This window comes from Andrographis paniculata, unplaced genomic scaffold, assembly GCF_009805555.1.
Source record: "Andrographis paniculata isolate CXL003 unplaced genomic scaffold, ASM980555v1 Contig65END, whole genome shotgun sequence".
Taxonomy (NCBI): domain Eukaryota; kingdom Viridiplantae; phylum Streptophyta; class Magnoliopsida; order Lamiales; family Acanthaceae; genus Andrographis; species Andrographis paniculata.
This window is the reverse complement of record NW_026137601.1, coordinates 1496118-1515144: the sequence shown is the minus strand read 5'-3', so window position 1 is coordinate 1515144 and position 19027 is coordinate 1496118. Positions and strand designations below refer to the sequence as shown.

Sequence of the window (19027 nt, the reverse complement as noted above, 5' to 3'; positions counted from 1 at the left end):
AATGTATACAATATACATATTATTTTGTATTTTATACAAAATAAAATTTTATATGATAGAAATTTGGAGTGAATCCTGCGTCTAAGAGGTACTGAACAAAAAAAGGGGTCATCAGTATAACATAGTTGAGTTTGCATGTGATTGTAAATACGGTTAGATTCATAAGCGTTTTGCTCCGTTTTATGTTTTGGGTACATTTAGTTTTTATTTGAATTTGATTTTTTTAAAACAATATTTAATATAATATTTTTTAAATGAAATAATATATTTTATAAATGAAATAATATTTTGAAATTATGAATTGCAGGTTGAACATTAATTTGGATTTGATGCACTTTTATTTCATATTTTAAAGAAAAATGTTAGTACTATTTAAACTATTGAGTAGCAATAAAAATATTATTTAAATTTAATATAAAATATTTAATTTTAAATCAAGATCCAACAAAATATTTTATATTTTATTCTCTAGATCCTATGATTTAGCATATTTGGGGTCGAAATGAAATTTTAAAAAATTAATAATTTTCGTAAAAATATGATTAAAAAAAAGTAAAAAAATTTACAAAAAGTTTAAAGAAAAAAATGTGAATAATATGTAAGAATTATAGTATCATTTATTATAAATGTGTTAATATAATATATTAATTAAATATTAATATTTTAACTTTGTCAAAATTAGTAAGATATTAAATTAAAAAAAAAAAATTGAAATAGAAATAGATCAGGTTCAATGAGACTCCAACTCAACCCCAGGACATATGCTCTCTCAATTCCATAAATATAGTCTTAGTTGTGATAAATACGGAATTTAAGAATTATTGATATTATATTACTAATTTGTAAAAGGTACGGATAAAAGATTTTTTTTTATTGTGAGTGTATTAGTGTAAAAAATAATAACAATTGTATAATAAAAATGAAAAAATAAATGTAATTTTACGGTGATACGATTATTACGAAAACAAAACTATTAGTATATTGGAATGAAAAGGGGGTTTATAACTAAACTTAATTGGACCCAAATAAAATAGGAGTGGGTGGGGTGGGACAGTCTCCTCTAAATGCATCCGCCCAGCGTGACACACCAATTTTCATTTCACGGGATATTTAAGAAATTAATTTATGATTAAATTTTTTTTTTTTCTTTTTAAACTTAAAAAAATAAAAAATAAAAAATAAAAAATAAAATCTTCCAACATGAAACAACACTAAAGCAATTCTAGTAAAAGTTGGTGTTATTTTTGTTTATAGTATAGTTTTTAACTACAACAAAATACCTTATGTTCTTGAATATGTCTAGACAGTAAACATTAAGCATTTGTATCATATAGATGAAAATTCTGTATTATTTTTATATTGTAATTTTATTTTCGAGTAATATAAAAGTAGAATTTATGTAAATTACTACAAAAGTTTCGTCATTCTACTATGATTTTTCATGACGATCGATCTGTATTTTTAGATAAAATTTTCACCGAATAAAGAGATTTATGATTATGTTAATTGAACGTGTGGTTGCGATGTTGGTATAGCAAACCTCCAATTACAGGTTACAAAAAACACAAAACAATCTATTCATCAAACAAAGAGTTTTACATCATTTCAACCAAATCCTTCACCAAAATTTTGGCCAAAATTGTTTAAATTGACGGAATTATAAACATATTAAAAAATATATAAAATAAATACCTCCAAGAATTACAGTAGAGACAATGCAAGCGAATAATAAATCCTTAAGAACATAATGAAAACATGACAACATAATCGCAAACCACAATTAATAGAAATTTCAGTCATCGTCAAAAGAAGTTCCGGAAACTTGAGATAAGAAGGTGAATTCCTCCGGATCTGGCACCACCCACCCCTTGAAAGGCCATACGATTCAAACATGTTGGATAACAAAATTTCACTATCCAAAAAATAATTAGGATTAGGAAGTTCAGTAAAAGACGAAACAACAAAAGACAAAAATTAACGGTCAACGATGCCAGCGGCCTCCGAAACCATGAGTGTGTTTCATTGGTATTAGTTTAGGAAGAGTTGGTTTGAGTTTGGTTTGAATTTGATTTTTTTTTTATAGTTTTGGAAAATTGTCGTTCCTTTGTATCAGTAAATTTTGTTTGAATTTGAGATTTTTTTATGTGTATTGATTTGATAGATAGAATAATAATGATATAAAATGTATATTAAATTAAGTTTATGGATTAAAATTAGTATAAGCTGAGTATGAATTTGTGTTAATTATAAAAAAATATTTATATTCTATTTATTTGATTATATTATATAAATAATATTCTTATAGAATGACATATATATTGTATATATTTTATTAAAATGCATGGCAATGCAAAAGTATTCATAAATTGTGTTTATTAAAAAAAATAAAAAAATCAAAGGTGTCAGACTCACTACAAAATTGCAAAAATTATCGGCTGTAGAAAGTTTCGATTTTGAATCTATAAGAGGACATAATTGGGGAGTAAACACAAACCCATAATATTAATGAAAATTTCTATAGGTAAACACAAAATATTTATTACATTCAAAGTCGATGGTAATTGTAAATAAATATTCCCTTCGTTCTTTCTATTTTTTTTGGAAATATAATTATGCACTTTAATCGCATTTTAAAATTTAAAATTTATAATTTTTTTAATTTTAATTAAACTATTTACTCATCTTAATTTATAATTATTTTTACTAAATAATAATTATTTTTACTAATACACTTCTTAATTATTTACTAATTATACTTTACCTAAAATTATCGTATATACATTAATAGTCCCATATTTCCTGGACGGATGGAGTATTTAATAATGCAAGTGTACATGCAAATAAATATTGCAAAATATTTTAAATATCTTCTCCAAATAAATATTTAGTAACATATTATTTTTTTTACAAAATATCAAGTAAAATATATATATTTTTTCAAAATTTAAAAATTTCAAATCTTTAAAAAAATATCTGTTATAATATTATTTTTTTTTATTTTTTTTAATTTCAATTTAAAATTGTATCATGCGCGTTACACCAAACGTCGAACATATATATTCGTAACTTAAGCCGAATATTGGTTGGAAGCTGACGTGATCAATTATTAGAAATGAGAAGATCCTGGAAGCTCCACGCCAGATGGATGAACTGTGTAGATGTCAAACTGTCAATGGTGTGGATGTATCTGGGTTCTGAGGTCCAGGGAGTTCATTAATTTCTCTATATACGAAATGACGAAAAAGCCCTCGTCGTAGCGCGCCCCCCCTTCCTCTCTGAGGTATTCTGCTCACAGGCTCCACAAATGTTCCCAAATTGAGCCTTGGAGCAAAACCCTAAACCCTCAAAAAAGATTGTTTCGCGGAATTTGGATTCAATTATTTTTCAATCAGCCACGAATGGCTTCGTCGGAAATCGAAATCGTGTCGGATTCGAGCGAGCAGAAGCCCCCAAATGGAGGCGTCAACGAAGTTCGCATCGTCGACGTTTACTCGGCGTCGGCCTACGGGGACTTCGAGAAGCTCAGGAAGTTTGTCGAACACGACAGAGATTCCCTCACCAAAACGGATGGCGGCGGATATTACGCTCTACAGTGGGCTGCCCTTAATAATTTTGCCGACATTGTTCAGTACATAATTGAAGTAAATTATTTAGATGTTAAATAGTTGTTTCGTGCCAGAATCAGTAGAATTTTGATTATGACTTGGTTATTCATGCTTGAATTTTCATCCTGGAAGCATGGTGGAGACGTGAATGCAAGAGATAATTCTGGGCAGATGGCATTGCATTGGACTGCAGTTCGAGGGTCAATTGCAGCCGCGGATGTGTTGCTGCAGAATGGGGCACGCGTTGAGGCTGCTGATGTTAATGGATACAGGGTAATTAAGGACATTTATTATGCTGGGAATTTAAGTTTTAGCCAAGGATTCTTTTCAATACCATTCTTGTGTTCATGTTCTTACTTAAATGAGAACTGATGGTTGGTTCTTCCTGCAGATTGGTCCCACTTACTTAATGTAGAAAATTATAAATGAATTGGCAAAATCTGATCCCATGCTGTTATCCATCTGAAATGTCAATAAACTTTGCGTGTTCGCTTCCATATTCCATACGTGTGATTTATAGCATTGGCACTTGCTCTCTCAGCTGAGTACTGGCACAGCCAATCAAATAATTAATGTGATACATGCATCTATGGAATAATTTACATGCATTATTTGTAGGGAATGTATTTGTATGCTCATTGGTGTAGTTTAATTGGAATGTTTGATAAAAACTTGAACACTTGGACAAACCATGTTTAAAGAAAACGAGAAAATGGCAGTCCTTACGATACTGTACTGGCTTAATGCATCTGGTAAGACTCTGATAACCAGGAAAAATCAACGTGCTATGTCATTATTTATAATTAAAATTTCTCTTTCAAATCCAAATCCAGGAGGTTGGCATTAATGGAATTTTATAACAATAAAAAGGAAAGAGGTACGTTTCCATGGAATGGATATGGAAAGGGCGTCATTTTATCAGAAAATCCTATGGTAGTTACAAGTATTGAGCTATATATATTGTTTTGGAGAGTAAAGTAATTTTATTGATTAGAAAGAATGCATAGAAAACAATATGAGGGAATAGGAAGGAGAGGAAGTGTTGAGTTATATATGCATTATAATAAGATGTCTTGAGGGTTGAGTTATCTAAGTATAGTATTTGTACATATTTTTCTACACGGTAAAAAATTGTATCTGACACAAGCATTGTAGATTTAGATGTGCAATAATAGTGCTATAATAGGTATTTATCATTGTATGTTGTCTGTAGAAAGTCAGGGTATTATGATGAAAGAATTTAATGGGATCAAATTCTGTCTTGAAGAGTATCCTACTTACCTATATAGTTTATTTGATAAATGGTTTATGATATAATTGTCTCTATGATTCTTCATGTGGATTCACTGAAGCAAGACGGGTATTATTTTTTGTGACTGCAAAACTATATTGAACTCGTTGCTTTATTTGACTGCAGGCAGTCCATGTTGCTGCACAATATGGACAAACAACATTCCTGAATTACATTGTAGCTAAGTATAATGCTGATTTTGATGTACCTGATAATGATGGAAGGACCCCTTTACACTGGTATGTATGCATTGTATTAGCTTCCTATTTGTCTTGAATATATAAATGTTTGCGTCTTTGTGAATTATTTTCTTTCTGATAAAATTGCATATTTGAATAGTTCGGTTTGAACCTTCTGGCAATCTAATGTGATGTTCTTGCCTGTATTCAGTTTACTCCTGTCTGTCATTATTCTTGTAGTTCTTAGTAAGATGAGCTTCGATGTCTGTGCTTTTGAATTTTGAAACTTCCTCAACTGTTGCAAAATATGTATATTTTATATAAAGTTACAATTTGGTATTCACGAAGCAGTAGTTTATTTTGTATACAGAGTTGTGATTCTAGTTAATTATATTATGGTTTGATTTGTTTCCTGTTTATCATTGTAATCAGCTCTACGGAGAAGTGTTACCCTATTGAGCTCAATTGTAATCTCTTATTCTAGTTTCCAACATTTAGTGATCCATCATGAAAGAAGTTAACTCTTCAAAATTTATTCCTTTGGCAGATATCTAGTTTCACTAATGTTTTTTTGTACATGAATGCATTAATCTATGCAATCCCAAGTAGAGGGCATGACTTTTCTCTCTTTTCTGAGTAGGGCTGCCTATAAGGGGTTTGCTGACACTATAAGATTGCTTTTGTTTAGAGATGCTTCCCAGGGAAAACAAGATAAGGAAGGTATCTTTTTCTTCTATTTTCTTTTGTATTTTTATTTTTTAATTTTAGTGTTTCTTTTTTTCTATTCTATTACCCGAAGTAAGACCAATGTAATTGGACGTTACTCTAGGTGCATGTTTCTTTTTTCTATTCTATGACCCGAAGTAAGACCAAGTGTGCATATATATTTACTTTATTCAACATTACCTTCCCTAGAGGTGGAAGATTTTTGTTAAAACATAGATATTTATTACATTTTAGCAAGATACATACCTAAATTTCAAAGGGTAACTTGAAATCAGTTTTCTTGTCAATGATTTCATTAATTATTTCCCTCTTTATCAGCTTACCTTGTTGAGGTTGGTTTCTATCAGCTTTTGTTCATGAATTTTCTGCACAAGGATTTTTCAATTGTATTTGTATGTGATGCTTTTGGAGTAAATTTGTGAGATTTAATATTAAAAATCAGGTACAAGAAAACACAAGTAAACAAACACTAAGTCATTTACAAATCACTTATTTTGTGGGCTTTATATGACACATTCCATTCGGAAGAAGTTCAACTAATTTTTCATTACCAAACAGGCTTAATGGAATTTAGTACATACAAATAATGCCTTAAAATTTTTCTGCCTCTACAATATTTCTAGTGTCTCAACTTTACCAACTCAGTTTCCATGAGTTTTTTGATAGTTTAGTCATAAATGATGCGCCCTTCTAGTTTTCCCTTGACCAGAGAGGTATATTTAATTGTGATCATTGTTGTTACATGGAGTGTGCTTATGAAGCCGTAAGTGATTAGGTTGTTGTATTTATGCTAATTTGAATATTGGATTATCTAATTTCAAGTGCATTCATGTGATTTATCTTTTTGTCTAGGCTGTACACCATTGCATTGGGCTGCGCTGAGAGGAAATGTGGAGGCATGCATGGTGCTTGCACATTCAGGATCAAAGGCGGAATTAACAGTGAAAGATAAAGCAGGATATACTCCAGTGGAACTAGCTTCTGATAAAGGTCATCGGCATATCGCTCTTTTCCTTGTATGTGACTTTATTGGTAATTATTCTTGATTCAATTACATAATGTGTCTTGGTTGGCACAAATATAATACTATTGTCTATCCATGCTCTAAGGTCTTCCATTTTGTTTTTAACTAGTAATACGGCACACTTAATGTAATTGTCATAATATAACTACTCTGTTTCTAAATGTGCTGGAGGATCATAGGGTTTAAAAGGATGTTTCGATTTCAAGAGAGGTGTTTGAATTAATTGCTAAGGTGGTCCTGATAATGATGAGACTGAGCTGGATGTGAATATGAGCTTGAAGCTGATTGATAGATGCGGATTTCAAGCTTTCGTGTGCGACTAATCAATATTCTATTTCTTCTGCTTTTATTTGGTTCAAACTAGTAGTACATTGGTCACACAACTCCAACTTGGATCAATGGCTCTTTGGAATGCAGTTTAAATTTCCATGCGGAGAAGTAATGGATGATATAATATGATGGGACAAATTGGATCATACTGAAGAACTTCAATTTGATCATTATGATGTTGATCGAATTTATTCTGGATGCTCATTACTTACAAAGGAAGATTGTATTGTGATTAGTTGCAGTGATTCCCTTTTATATGTCCTCCGATGATCATATTAGTTGTTGCTTCCTTAGCTTTCTGGAGTATTTTTGGTATCTCTCATTACAAGGCCTTTTGACAATAATCATCTTATTCTATGCAGTCAAGTGCATTGCGTTCGCAGAGCAAGCACTGGAAGGACAGGATATGCTCTGGATGTGGTGGGAAGGCTGGTTATGCCCCCGTTCTTTTTTCGTTAGTGGTTATTAATGTCATCCTCTTCATTAACTGTGTCCTATTTGGTAAGTTATGCTTTTGCATTTTAGTTTGTCCTCAATCTACACAGCTAAGTGTTATTCTTTCTTGTTTTAGCTCCTGATCTAACAAAGGTTACTGCTACTGTTGGACTTTGGGGATGGACGGGTGTTTCTCTGGCAGTCTGTGCCTTGATCATGTTTGTCCGCTGCAGTAGGTAGATTCCACTGTAACAAATCAACATTACACAACTAAGTCTCTTTAAATACAGATGAACATAGATTTCTAGGAGCAGTTTGGTGTATACTTATAATATTTGGAGCAATGATAGTGATATATTCTTGCTTATAATACTTAAATTAAAATGGCATTGTGGACTATTTTGAAGGAAATTCAATTTCACATAATGCAATATTTATATTTTTAAAACTGAAGTAAATGCTAATGTAATATCAAAAAAAAAAGATTGTCTTGTGAGAAGCAATTTTAATTATTTCCTTCTTCTTTGTTCAGGATGTAGCCTTGTATTGTTCCATTAAAAATGTTCTTTGCCATCATTTGGTCATGCTTTTCTCTCTTGCTTTACTGCAGCAAAGATCCAGGTTATATAGAAACTCGGGCGGGTATGCATCTTGATGCAGAGGTATTAATTTCCTTTTTCGTATCTAGTTGCAGCTTGATTTTTACCATTGAATTTCCTGCTCATGTAGCTTTTTCCTATTTGATAGTTATTACTTATATCATCAATCATCATGCAGGACCCTTTATTGGGCATTGATTTGAATAGCAATTCTATTTGGAGTGGAAACTGGTCTCAACTTTGCCCTACTTGCAAGGTTTGTTCGTCTCTGCTTTTTGCATCACTGTATTAAAACAGAAGTATAACTGTGGAAATAATACCTATTGTGCATTGTTGTTTCATCGGTCTAATCTTTTTCTTCCATATGTGTTGCATCTCCTATTAGATTGTAAGACCTATTCGCTCAAAGCACTGTGCTACATGTCAACGCTGTGTAGACCAGTTTGATCACCACTGCCCGTGGATCTCAAATTGTGTGGGGAAGGTATATTCTCTTAGTTACATGTTTGAATTTTGTTGAAATTAATAATATTTTATAGTTCCCATAACTTGCTAGGCACTATGCTTGGGATTGAAATACTCATTTTTTCCGTGGATTTTTATTTTGCGAAGTTTAATATTTCCTTTCCTATCACTCAGTGCTGTGTTCATCTCTAATTTTGCAGAGGAATAAGCGGGATTTTGTTATTTTCCTTTGCCTGGGGACTTTAACAGCATTAGTTGGGCTGCTAGTCGCTCTACATAGTACGTCCAATCACATTCACTTTTATTAATTCTTAGTTATGCTCGAGTTTAATTTTAATTTTTCTTTTAAAGCTCCAGTGTGTGCACAACAATTTTAGTAATTCTATTAACTGCCCGAAAGTCTTTCATTTGTTCCAATTTTCATTTTCTGCATTGAAATAACTTGATGATCTGATTATGTTTCTTGCGGGTGATCGATCTCTACATGATGAGTTTTTACATAAAATTTAGCTTGAGTATTAAGCATTACAACATTGAAACTATCCTTATATCCTTGTTTGTTTTTTTCACTTTTACTGGAATAAATCAAATCAAGTCCCAAACATTCACAACTGATTTTGGAAACTATGGATGAAATCATAAGTGGTGTTTGCAACAGGGATTTGGACATCTGTTCCCGTCTGGCCAGCTGGAGAAACATGGGCTCACTATGTGTTCTTCAACTATCCCGGCATCGTTGCCTTCCTGATTATGGATACGGCTATCTTGATTGCTGCAGGAACATTATTATCAGTACAAACAATGCAGGTATAGTATTTCCCACCCCCTTTTCTACGTCTGTCTTCTTTTATTCTTTCTTTGATTCCTGCAGAATTAAATATGAATTAATCATTGGATCAAATTTTCAAAACCACCATCAACGAATGCTAGCTATACATGCAATTTAGCTTTTGCTCATAGGGAAGACCATATCTGTAACTTGCCTAATGTTTTATTTGCTTACTATTCAACAGGACCATTCATTCTTCTGTTACTGTCAATATGTAAATGGTTTTACTTTTAATTATTTTTATTTTTCGTAGATTGCTAAAAATATCACCACAAATGAAGTGGCAAACAGAGCACGTTACAGTTATCTTCATGGCCCGGATGGGAGGTTTCGAAACCCGTATAACCATGGCTGCTGGAAGAACTGCTCTGATTTCCTTATACACGGACACAACGACGACAACGAGATTGCTTGGCCTCCTCTGCAGCAGGTTTCCAGGTAGTGTATTTATCATATATATATTTACACCCTTTTATGGAAAATCTTGTTACATAATTTATTTTTATTCTATTGATCATATATGCTAAATAACTTGTTCTTTATAGAAGGGTGCAAATATATCATGATGTGTGTACAAGACAATATAATCGATGTTAGTGAAGAAGTACTTCCATGTTTGTGACACGATGTCTTATGTGAATATTGTCTGTGCTCTTTTATTGTGTATAATCAATTCAAAACGACAGTGTATATATATATACACAGAGCATGAATATAAAGACATGTACTGTCCATTTTATACTTGCAGAGCATGAATAGATTTAGTGGGTAGAAATGTTAATTTGGACGCGTTTCTTTTTGTTGAGTTTGAGAAAATTTAGTTTGGATTTAATATTAAAATAACAGTTTGATAGGATGTTTTGAAAGAAAAAAGAAACACTTAGTCCAAATATTAAAATTTGAAAAAAATTGATCCAGATAAACAGACTCAATCCAATCTAGACCCGTGTCGTTGGTGGTCGGGATGGGTGTAGGTGCAAGAAATTTGCCCCACCCAATTGGGTTCCTTGTTTTTATTATAATTATTTATATATATATATAGACGGACTTACAAGATACAAATAATTGGTGTGTTTTGTTTTTATTCTAAATAAAAAAAATTATTGTTAATTTGGATAATTTTTAATTAAAATAGTTTGTTTTATTTTATAATATGTTATTAAAATATTATTTTAAATTTAAATTTAAATTATTATTGTAATTTTAAATTAAAGCCAAACAAATTCGAAGAATATGTTGACTTTCTCCATTTTTATCATTTTAATACATATTTTTGGATAAAAAATCTGTATTTTTTTACTCAGAATATCTAAAAAATAATAAAAAATAAATATTTTACACACAATTGCTTAAGTAGTACTAACTAATTCTTTTGTTCTAAACAAATAAATTAAAACACTAAAAGAATCCAATAAAAAATTATAAACTTTATATTATTTAATTATTATTATTGAATAATTTGATGTCAATAAATATATAACAATTGATTTTATAAAAAATTAAGATGTTTATCCAAAACGAATTATAAATTTAATATTTATATATTCTTCTTATCTGATATAAAAAATACTAGCGTTAAAAAAAAAAAAAAAAAAATCTTTCAATAAATCAAATCTTCTACTTGCCGGTGAAAGTCCAACAAAATCTGTATAAATCCATCCTTGTAGTATCTAATTATAATTATCTATATAAATCCATCCTTGTAGTATCTAGTTTTAATTACCAGTCTTTATATAAAATCCAAGTCAAGTACATAGTAAACTTTTGTTAATAGATTTAACTATAGGTAAATTATTCTAGAGGAAGAAAATATAAAAAATTATTCATTAATTTATTTTGTCTAATTCCACATTATGCATGGAAAAAAACAATACAAACTTGAAAAATGATCAAAAGACTATAAACACACAGCCACAAACAACACAAAAACATGCAACTAATGCCCCTTTTGAATTGAACTAAAAATGTATCATACTCATTGAAATGAGATCAGGAGAATCACAGCAAAAAGATGAAACCACAGCAAACATAATTGAGAAATAGATAAGAAATATATGCACAAGGGCCAACCGAAAGGTTTCAACTAAAAACTCCGAACATACCTCAACTCTGCTGCACGCCGCTCGCCCAACTCACATTCTTCACGGGCTCCAAAATGCCTTGGATCTCCGCCACCGTTTTCTCATCCATCCCGCTCGTCGCCAGCTCTGTCGCAGCCTCGACATTTTCATCAACCTAAACACGGTGCTCGTAAATCGGGTTAGCGCGAATTTACGAACTTTATAAAAACAGCTGTAGTTGGCATAATCAAGAACATGGGAGATCGGTGGAAAACCTGATCAACAGAGTTCATCCCAACAAGAACAGTCGAAATACTTTTGTTCGATAAGCTGTACTGCATCGCCAGCTTTGGGAGGCTCTTCCCTTTATCTTTGCAATAAGCAGCTGCAGCTTTGCAGGCAACCTATACGATTCGAGCAAGATTAGCCCACGATGCAATAAAAATTGCTATAAAAGTAAGTGTTGAATTTCTGTGTAACATTGGAAAGTAACCTTGAGTTCGGAGGGAGCTGGGTGCCACTCGGGGGGGCCAGATTCAGTGAGGAGACCCATTGCTAAAGGAGATGCGCTGATTATACCAACACCTTTGGTCTTCAAGTAAGGCAGTATATCCTCCAAGGTCGTGTCGTTGATGCTGTAGTGGCAATATGATAAAATTACGTCGACTGTTCCTGGTGGCACTCTGTCGAGGACATAACTGAATATTCCCAATGGAAGCCCTGTAATACCGATGAATCTTGTTTTTCCGGCTTTCTTTAGTTTGATAAGAGCTGGGATTGTTTCATTCACAATCTGAAAGGGGAAAACAAATCTTGTATCTACAATGTTAAGTTATCGATCAAAACTATGAAATGCTGACGATCTGTTTAAACAGAAACTTTTATAGTACTATTTATTAATTTTTTCAAAAGCCTTCCCATTAAATACATTTTTTTCTATAACAAACATCATATCAAATATTAACTTTTTACTATTTTCAAATGTTTCAAAACTCCAAAACTATCAGTCTGAACGGAAGTTTAGTGTCGACGCTTTTGGAAGAATACAGTAGTATCAGACTGGACTTAGATATAGGTGTTTGGATGCATTTTTGGAGTGATTTAGGAACCCTTATAATTTGCATGTCTAAATTTCAAAATTTAATCACTACTCCTTTCAAATTCGAATCAATATAACATCAATATGCACATATATATATATATACATACAATCTATAACTATTCATTATTCCTCTAACACACACATTCAGAATCATCTGCAACAAGTTCATACTATTTGCTAGTTACCTTTCAGATAAAGAAGCCGGCAACTTAAGCATAAATGTCCACAATTCAAATTTTGATCATTACCACATTCAAATTAAAATCATCAAAACATATATATTATATATATATATATACACACACACATTGTATAGCTATTTAGTATTCCTCTAACACACAGAGAGAGAGAATCATCAGCAACAAGTTCATACTATTATGTAGGGACCTTTCAGATAAAGAAGCAGGCAATTTAAGCATAAATTGGAACCTGGTCGAGGGAGCCGAATTCAATATCGTGACAATGCAGGATATCTACATAATCAAGCTGCAATCTTTCCAGGCTCTCATCAATGCTCCTTGTCACCCTCTCAGCACTAAAATCAAAACCCTCTTTGTACCTTCCACACTTTGTAGATACAATGTACTCAGTTCTAGGCACTTCCAAAGCCTTCAGTGCTTTTCCCAGCACCTTCTCTGATAATGTTCCTCCATAATACCTAAAACTCCATACAAAATCAAATTACGTTCTGATTCACTTCAAATGCCACTGGCAAATGTCGTTAATTTTAAAACAATCAGAACCCTAAACTATTAGTGGCACACAATTTGATGAACTCCACTGCACGAATTGAGATCAACGTAAATGAATGCATACTCATGCAGAAACAATCAGAAATGAGCAAAGCAGCTGCGTAATAATAACCGTTTAAAATCAATCGAAAGAAGCACGAAAATATCCGAGGATGAAATGAATTCGACCGATTAAGGCACACCACTACGTCGAAGCATAACGATAGCTCGGAATTTTGTTTTTTATGGAAAAATTCAATCAGGAGGAGAATGATTTACGGAGAGGTGTCGAAGAAGTTGATTCCGAGGGTGAAAGCTCGGCGGACGGTGGCGATGGCGTCGGATTCTGAGATGACTTTGAATACATTACCGAGAGGAGAGGCACCAAAGCCCACACAACTGAGCTTCAGCCCCGTATTACCCAACGGCCGGAGCTCTAGCGGCGTCGCCGTCGTAGACGCTGCTGCCATTGATGATATGCAGACGCGATTTTCCTGAACGAAGAATCATATAGACAGATAGGCAGAGCCTTTGGTAGGCTTGCACATTTGGTTTTGAACCGCCGGTCCAGACCGGTAGTTCGTCGTTTTCGAACCGGAGGCGGTTCCGGTTTTAAACCGGACCGTGGTTAAGCGGAGCCGGAGCCGGAGCCGAAACCGAACTTCTAACGGTTCATGTCACATGGAACATTTAATTTAAGGGTCCTACGAAAATCATAATCGATGATTATTTCAGCTCAGTTAAAGCCCAGCCCATAAACCGTTTGAAATATCGGCCCGAAATATGCGGTCCTACGTGGCACCATGAAGTATTCCCGCCGTATCTTTCCTTGATTCTTATTGGCCAATCGCCTCCACGTCAGCATCCCGTTACCAGATTCATATTCGCGTGTATATATATATCTGGCTGTATATATATGTATGTGGATTTGTTCGACCGCCATACTCTGCATGTAAAACGACGATCAGATTTTCTGTGTTGCTTTCGATAACTCAACTCAACTCCGAGTCGTAGATTCTCTGCTTAATCATTGTATGGATTCGAGGATGAGATCGAATGCTCTGGGCGCCGCGTTTAGTTTCGTTTTCATTGGAGTTTTGATTTCTGCACAAACACAGGAGTTTGATGTTCCTGCATATCCTAAAGCTGTTTCGGTAACTTCTTGGGTTTCAGTTTCTTCTTATTATTAATATTATGGTTTGCGTGATTAACGTTTATTTGGAGTTTTTTAATCTTTATACTCGTTGCAGGAACTGAAGGTTAATGTCGTGAAGAGCTTAGGGTTGAAAAGCGATGATTTGGAGGTATTTGGATTCGATGTGAGGGATGCTGTGGTGGGGGAAACAGTGACGTACGAATTCCATGTACAGATTGATGATGGATTAGTTTTTCCACTGAAGGTGTTGAAGGATGCATTTAGTTGGAAGTACGTGGATTTGCCTATTTTCCGAATGGAGAAAACTGAATCTTCAGGATATCAGACGATTCAGAGACTTGGTGATGATAGTGAGATGGCTGTGCTCGCGCAATTTCAATTGGCCGGACCGACAGAGCTATGGATTCAGGATGCCAAGGATATGAAGATATCTTTTCCTGTAAGTGACATATTACTTCTGTTCTTTAGTATCCATATGTTGCATAGGTATATAGTTGTATCCTCTTTAATTTTGATATATGTTTGTGATCAACATATTCATGTAATATGATGGATGCTTCACGTTATTATGTAGATTATGTAACGATTCAAAGGATTTTATTCTATTACATGTTCATAATTCTGGCAATCGAAAATTTTCAAGTATCTTTGCTTATATGTTTATGTGTTTTGTTGCTGTAGGATGATGTTGATGCCGGTGAGCTGAAGAAAGTGATCTTAGCAGATAATGGTGTCGTTGTCACCATTAAAGATGCGTTATCAGTTAGTCTGCGCCATCCAGTTGAGTTACCACTCCCAATGACCCCAAAGCATAGTGGCTTCGCTTCGAGCATTTTATATCTTGGAAAGCATCTTCAAGAAAATTGCAGCTCACATGGAGGTCCTCTTCTTTCCCTAAGCATAGTCAGTCCATCATCCCTTGCATCCACAGGTAATGTTGAGGTTAAGCAGCTTGCCCCTGGTCTGGTTGAATTATCCTCTAAATCAAACAAGAGGCCCGTGGATATCGAATCTGTATCAGGTGTTGATCTTAAGAGGCCATTGAATCACAGTGATTTGTTTGGCACATTCTGGCCTGCCGTTTCTATCACTGGTTCAAACTCTACCTTGCTTGCTTTTGAGAAGTTGCTTTTCTCTGTTCTTGGTTCCAAAGCAAACGAGTTCGGCTCTTTCAAGCTTCTAAAGGCGGACGTCTCTGCTCACACCATGGTAAAGATGAACTTTGGGATCAGGAGAAAGGTTAGAGTATGGGATCCCGAGTGGAAAATTCATGAGTGGAGAACAAAGCCAGAATACATCAGAAGATACTTTGAGATTTTCACTACAGTCGACGGAGACATGCTTGTACCCTTAGCTGTTGGAGAGGTTGATCCTGTGAAGTATAAAGATCCATTTGTGAAAAATGAGGTCCTGGATGAAATTGACTCGGAATACCTGTTACAACGCAAGTTTAAGGAGACTGCAACCTCCTTTACGCTGTGAAACTCTAGTAGGCCAACATTTAACCTGCCATGAATCAACCTCCTGTACAGCTATCCCTTCCTTCTCTTTTGCTTTATTCCTTATTGGCTTTAGCTTCCCATATTTACAGTTTTTCTCAGACTTTAATGGGCATTTAATGTTATAAACCATATGTTTGTGTAGTTTTAAATAGTACATTCTGTTGTGTCCTCATAAATTTTTCTTGGAGCAAAGGGTGCATATGATATTTGCTTGGCAATGAATATATGCAATGCTAGATAGCTGACTGGTATAGAATACTCATTGGCTATCAATCTTGCTGCCACTTTATAACCTGTATATATATTTCAGTCATATACTATAAATTATACACATGACAGGTAACTAGTTTCACATAATCTCTGCATACAGCAGCTAGAGAGATCAGACAGCATGTAAAGGATTGTTCTTGATGATGTAGTTTCTATTTCTTGATGAAGGAGATTCCCTTCTGAATGCTTTCTTGCAGCTCTTTCTTTGCCTTCTCCAGTCCGGCCCTGCCGACAAGCCTCAAGCAGTCACTAAACTGATCCGGTGAAAGTAACCAGAATGCTCTGTAAGTTAAGTTCATATTTGCAATATTTATACCTCTCATACTCATTCAAAGGCCCCAGCTGGAACACCTCCTCTGCTCCTCCACGGCCAAGCCGGACCTTTGTTGCAAAATAAGGGAGTTCTGTAACCTGCAAGTGATTTATTATACACATACATATATGTCACATTTCTGCCTTCCATGGAGCAAATATTTACTATGTACATATGGATGTTTAGTAGATACTTGGGAAGAAACAAAGGAACACTCAATGACGCCGGCGTCTCCTCTCAAGCCGCGCAGGCAAGCATCTGCAAATTTCACTGCTGCATATGCCTATATACAATTTTCACTTGTATGTCATATGCTTATCTTGTCTTCTTAAACATTGCAAGGTTTAGGGATCAATTATCTTACCATTGACAGCGTCGCAGAACCTGCTCCGGCTTTCGCCTACAATGTTTTCACCAGTTAAGACACTCCCTTCAAAGTTCATCACTTGTTTAGTTTAATGCAACATCTAATCTACCTGGACAACTTCTGTTCCTCCATCCTGAATCCGCTTTGTTAGATACTCGACTTCTTCCGGCGTAAACGAGCAAGGAGGCTTCACCTGCATACACAGATAATCTTGAGCTAACAATCTATACAGCAACACCACAAGTAGATGCCAAAATTCAATCTTTTCATAAACCTGTGAGAGAAGTGGCAAAATTGTCACCCCAGCATGTCCTCCAACCACAGGTACATCAACTTCTCTCGGATCCAATCCCAAAACTTCAGCCTATACATACACATATATATACATACACACGCATACATAAATGACAATCCAAGTTTTTTAATGAGCTTATTAACAAAAAACAGGATTAGCTAATGTTACAGCACCTACCACAAATGTATTGGCTCTCACAACATCCAGCATGGTGACTCCCAAGAGCTTTTTAGGGTCATAAGTCCCGGCTTTCTTGAAGACCTCAGCAGCAATAGGGACAGTCGAATTCACGGGGTTGCTGATCAGGTTAACAAGCGCATTAGGACAGCACTTGGCGACCCCTTCGCACAGGGTCCTCACAATCCCAGCATTGATGTTGAAGAGGTCATCTCTGGTCATCCCCGGCTTCCTTGGAACTCCGGCAGGTATTATTACAAGATCCATCCCCGTCAGCGCACCCTCGAGCTGCTGCTGTCCTAAGAACCCCCTCACCTGACCATGCAAATGCCAAGTCAGGACAATTTCTCCATAAAACACCAAGCAAAGATTCTGTTTTTATCCATGCATACTTACAACTGCTCCTGTGTCCATATGACCTATATCTGCAGTGACGCCGGGAGTGTTGACGACATCGTAGAGATGCAGAACTGAGACCAGAGGATTCATCTTCATCAGCATTGCTAGTGGTTGTCCTATCCCTCCGGCGGCTCCGAGGATCGCCACTTTGAACCCCGGCGCACCTCCTTTCGCGCGGCAATTGTCCCGGCTCAGACATGTCTGATACTCTCCCATCTGCTGCACCACAAGAAATCTCCATGACAAGGTAATGAAGTACAATTTATTACGTGAATTAAATGCATCATGTTTATTGCATATACCTGAGGATAGAGATGAGCTGAAATTCTTGCAATCCTCTGTTGAGCTTCCATGGATGGAATAGTAGTAATAATGGTAATGGAGTTAAGTATTCAGTTGAGAAGTTTCTGCAATCGACATAAAATAAATGAAATGGGATAAGTTGTTCTAAAAAGAGTGTGGAGTTGCAAAAGGATTTGATTTTTGTGGAATTGGAAATTGTTGAGGTATTTTTATTTTTATTTTTGGTGAGATCCATCCGAATTCTGTGGCTCTCAAAATTCTTATCTTTGGTTGGTTTGTCTTGATTAATCATTTTATATTCTGTAAAGGAAACAAAATGCATATACTATATTGTCACCGCCCAAACCCTATTGCCACTTGGCAATTAATTTAATCTCATCAAATTTTACTATAATCTAAACTCCAAAATGGTTTGTTTAGATTTGATAATTTAATAGTTGAATATTGAAAAATAATATTTGATGCGATAAGAAATGTATCTTTTATAAAAATAAAATTTTAATATTATTTTGTTTTAAAATAATTAATATTTTTATTTTTAATAAATTATATTTATTTAAAATATATTTAATAACTATAAATAAATATAATTAATTTTATAATATATAATATTATAATTTATTCAAAATCTTATATTTATATCTCTTTTTACTAAATAAATATTTTTATTTATATTTAACATTTTATAATTTTCATAAATTAATTTATAATACTATATATTTATTTATATTATATAAAATTTGATTATACTTAAAAAAATATAAATATTTATAAAATTAATATAAAATATTTATTTAATACCTTTTTATCTCATATAAAATATTCATTTGTTCTATTTCTGTTCACCTATCTTAATCTTAATATGTATA

The 19027-nt window shown here is 33.9% G+C and overlaps 4 protein-coding genes across 6 annotated transcripts; 2 read left to right on the top strand and 2 right to left on the bottom strand.

Annotated features, from left to right (window-relative positions):
• The first annotated feature begins 3275 nt into the window (after positions 1 to 3275).
• On the top strand, positions 3276 to 10107 carry LOC127262294 (probable protein S-acyltransferase 23). Its single transcript, XM_051290922.1, has 13 exons — positions 3276 to 3641; positions 3738 to 3878; positions 5023 to 5135; positions 5716 to 5795; positions 6654 to 6817; positions 7518 to 7656; positions 7727 to 7826; positions 8201 to 8252; positions 8368 to 8445; positions 8575 to 8673; positions 8855 to 8933; positions 9313 to 9461; positions 9737 to 10107. The coding sequence occupies exons 1-13, from the start codon at positions 3399 to 3401 to the stop codon at positions 9923 to 9925; spliced, it is 1626 nt and encodes a 541-aa protein (XP_051146879.1). The 5' UTR covers positions 3276 to 3398; the 3' UTR covers positions 9926 to 10107.
• On the bottom strand, positions 9371 to 13881 carry LOC127262295 (L-galactose dehydrogenase). 2 transcript variants are annotated; one of them, XM_051290924.1, is made up of 6 exons: positions 13656 to 13881; positions 13075 to 13303; positions 12037 to 12336; positions 11819 to 11947; positions 11586 to 11718; positions 9371 to 9519 (listed from the first exon to the last, which is right to left on the bottom strand). In XM_051290924.1, exons 1-5 carry the CDS (start codon positions 13844 to 13846, stop codon positions 11587 to 11589), a joined length of 981 nt encoding a protein of 326 aa, XP_051146881.1. In that variant the 5' UTR covers positions 13847 to 13881; the 3' UTR covers positions 9371 to 9519; position 11586. The 2 variants fall into 2 exon arrangements, with proteins under 2 accessions (XP_051146881.1, XP_051146880.1); XM_051290923.1 differs by lacking the exon at positions 9371 to 9519 and having other exon boundaries at positions 11296 to 11718.
• A 529-nt stretch (positions 13882 to 14410) lies between these two features.
• LOC127262356 (uncharacterized) lies at positions 14411 to 16141 on the top strand. The gene is made up of 4 exons (XM_051291006.1): positions 14411 to 14530; positions 14627 to 14971; positions 15214 to 15515; positions 15600 to 16141. Exons 1-4 carry the CDS (start codon positions 14411 to 14413, stop codon positions 16012 to 16014), a joined length of 1182 nt encoding a protein of 393 aa, XP_051146963.1. The 3' UTR covers positions 16015 to 16141.
• A 155-nt stretch (positions 16142 to 16296) lies between these two features.
• Positions 16297 to 18332, bottom strand: LOC127262623 (malate dehydrogenase, glyoxysomal). Of its 2 annotated transcripts, none has more exons than XM_051291397.1 (9): positions 18158 to 18332; positions 17853 to 18074; positions 17457 to 17771; positions 17259 to 17348; positions 17094 to 17177; positions 16982 to 17017; positions 16811 to 16900; positions 16621 to 16715; positions 16297 to 16529 (listed from the first exon to the last, which is right to left on the bottom strand). In XM_051291397.1, the coding sequence occupies exons 1-9, from the start codon at positions 18206 to 18208 to the stop codon at positions 16457 to 16459; spliced, it is 1056 nt and encodes a 351-aa protein (XP_051147354.1). In that variant the 5' UTR covers positions 18209 to 18332; the 3' UTR covers positions 16297 to 16456. The 2 variants fall into 2 exon arrangements, with proteins under 2 accessions (XP_051147354.1, XP_051147355.1); XM_051291398.1 differs by having other exon boundaries at positions 17853 to 18071; positions 18158 to 18331.
• Between the last annotated feature and the right edge of the window lie 695 nt (positions 18333 to 19027).

What these genes read in the sequence shown, in the direction of transcription:
- LOC127262356 (XM_051291006.1), top strand. Translation starts at nt 14,411, where the DNA reads ATGGATTCGAGGATGAGATCGAATGCTCTGGGCGCCGCGTTTAGTTTC. An exon ending in CATATCCTAAAGCTGTTTCG is followed by an intron (nt 14,531 to 14,626) that starts GTAACTTCTTGG and finishes TACTCGTTGCAG; the next exon opens with GAACTGAAGGTTAATGTCGT. An exon ending in CTGGTTGAATTATCCTCTAA is followed by an intron (nt 15,516 to 15,599) that starts ATCAAACAAGAG and finishes TTTGTTTGGCAC; the next exon opens with ATTCTGGCCTGCCGTTTCTA.
- LOC127262294 (XM_051290922.1), top strand. Translation starts at nt 3,399, where the DNA reads ATGGCTTCGTCGGAAATCGAAATCGTGTCGGATTCGAGCGAGCAGAAG. An exon ending in CATTAACTGTGTCCTATTTG is followed by an intron (nt 7,657 to 7,726) that starts GTAAGTTATGCT and finishes TTCTTGTTTTAG; the next exon opens with CTCCTGATCTAACAAAGGTT. An exon ending in TATCAGTACAAACAATGCAG is followed by an intron (nt 9,462 to 9,736) that starts GTATAGTATTTC and finishes TATTTTTCGTAG; the next exon opens with ATTGCTAAAAATATCACCAC.
- LOC127262295 (XM_051290924.1), bottom strand. Translation starts at nt 13,846, where the DNA reads ATGGCAGCAGCGTCTACGACGGCGACGCCGCTAGAGCTCCGGCCGTTG. An exon ending in AACTTCTTCGACACCTCTCC is followed by an intron (nt 13,304 to 13,655) that starts GTAAATCATTCT and finishes ATGGAGTTTTAG; the next exon opens with GTATTATGGAGGAACATTAT. An exon ending in AATTCGGCTCCCTCGACCAG is followed by an intron (nt 12,337 to 13,074) that starts GTTCCAATTTAT and finishes TTCCCCTTTCAG; the next exon opens with ATTGTGAATGAAACAATCCC.
- LOC127262623 (XM_051291397.1), bottom strand. Translation starts at nt 18,208, where the DNA reads ATGGAAGCTCAACAGAGGATTGCAAGAATTTCAGCTCATCTCTATCCT. An exon ending in CAGCTCATCTCTATCCTCAG is followed by an intron (nt 18,075 to 18,157) that starts GTATATGCAATA and finishes CTTGTGGTGCAG; the next exon opens with CAGATGGGAGAGTATCAGAC. An exon ending in GTTCTGCGACGCTGTCAATG is followed by an intron (nt 16,901 to 16,981) that starts GTAAGATAATTG and finishes AATTGTATATAG; the next exon opens with GCATATGCAGCAGTGAAATT.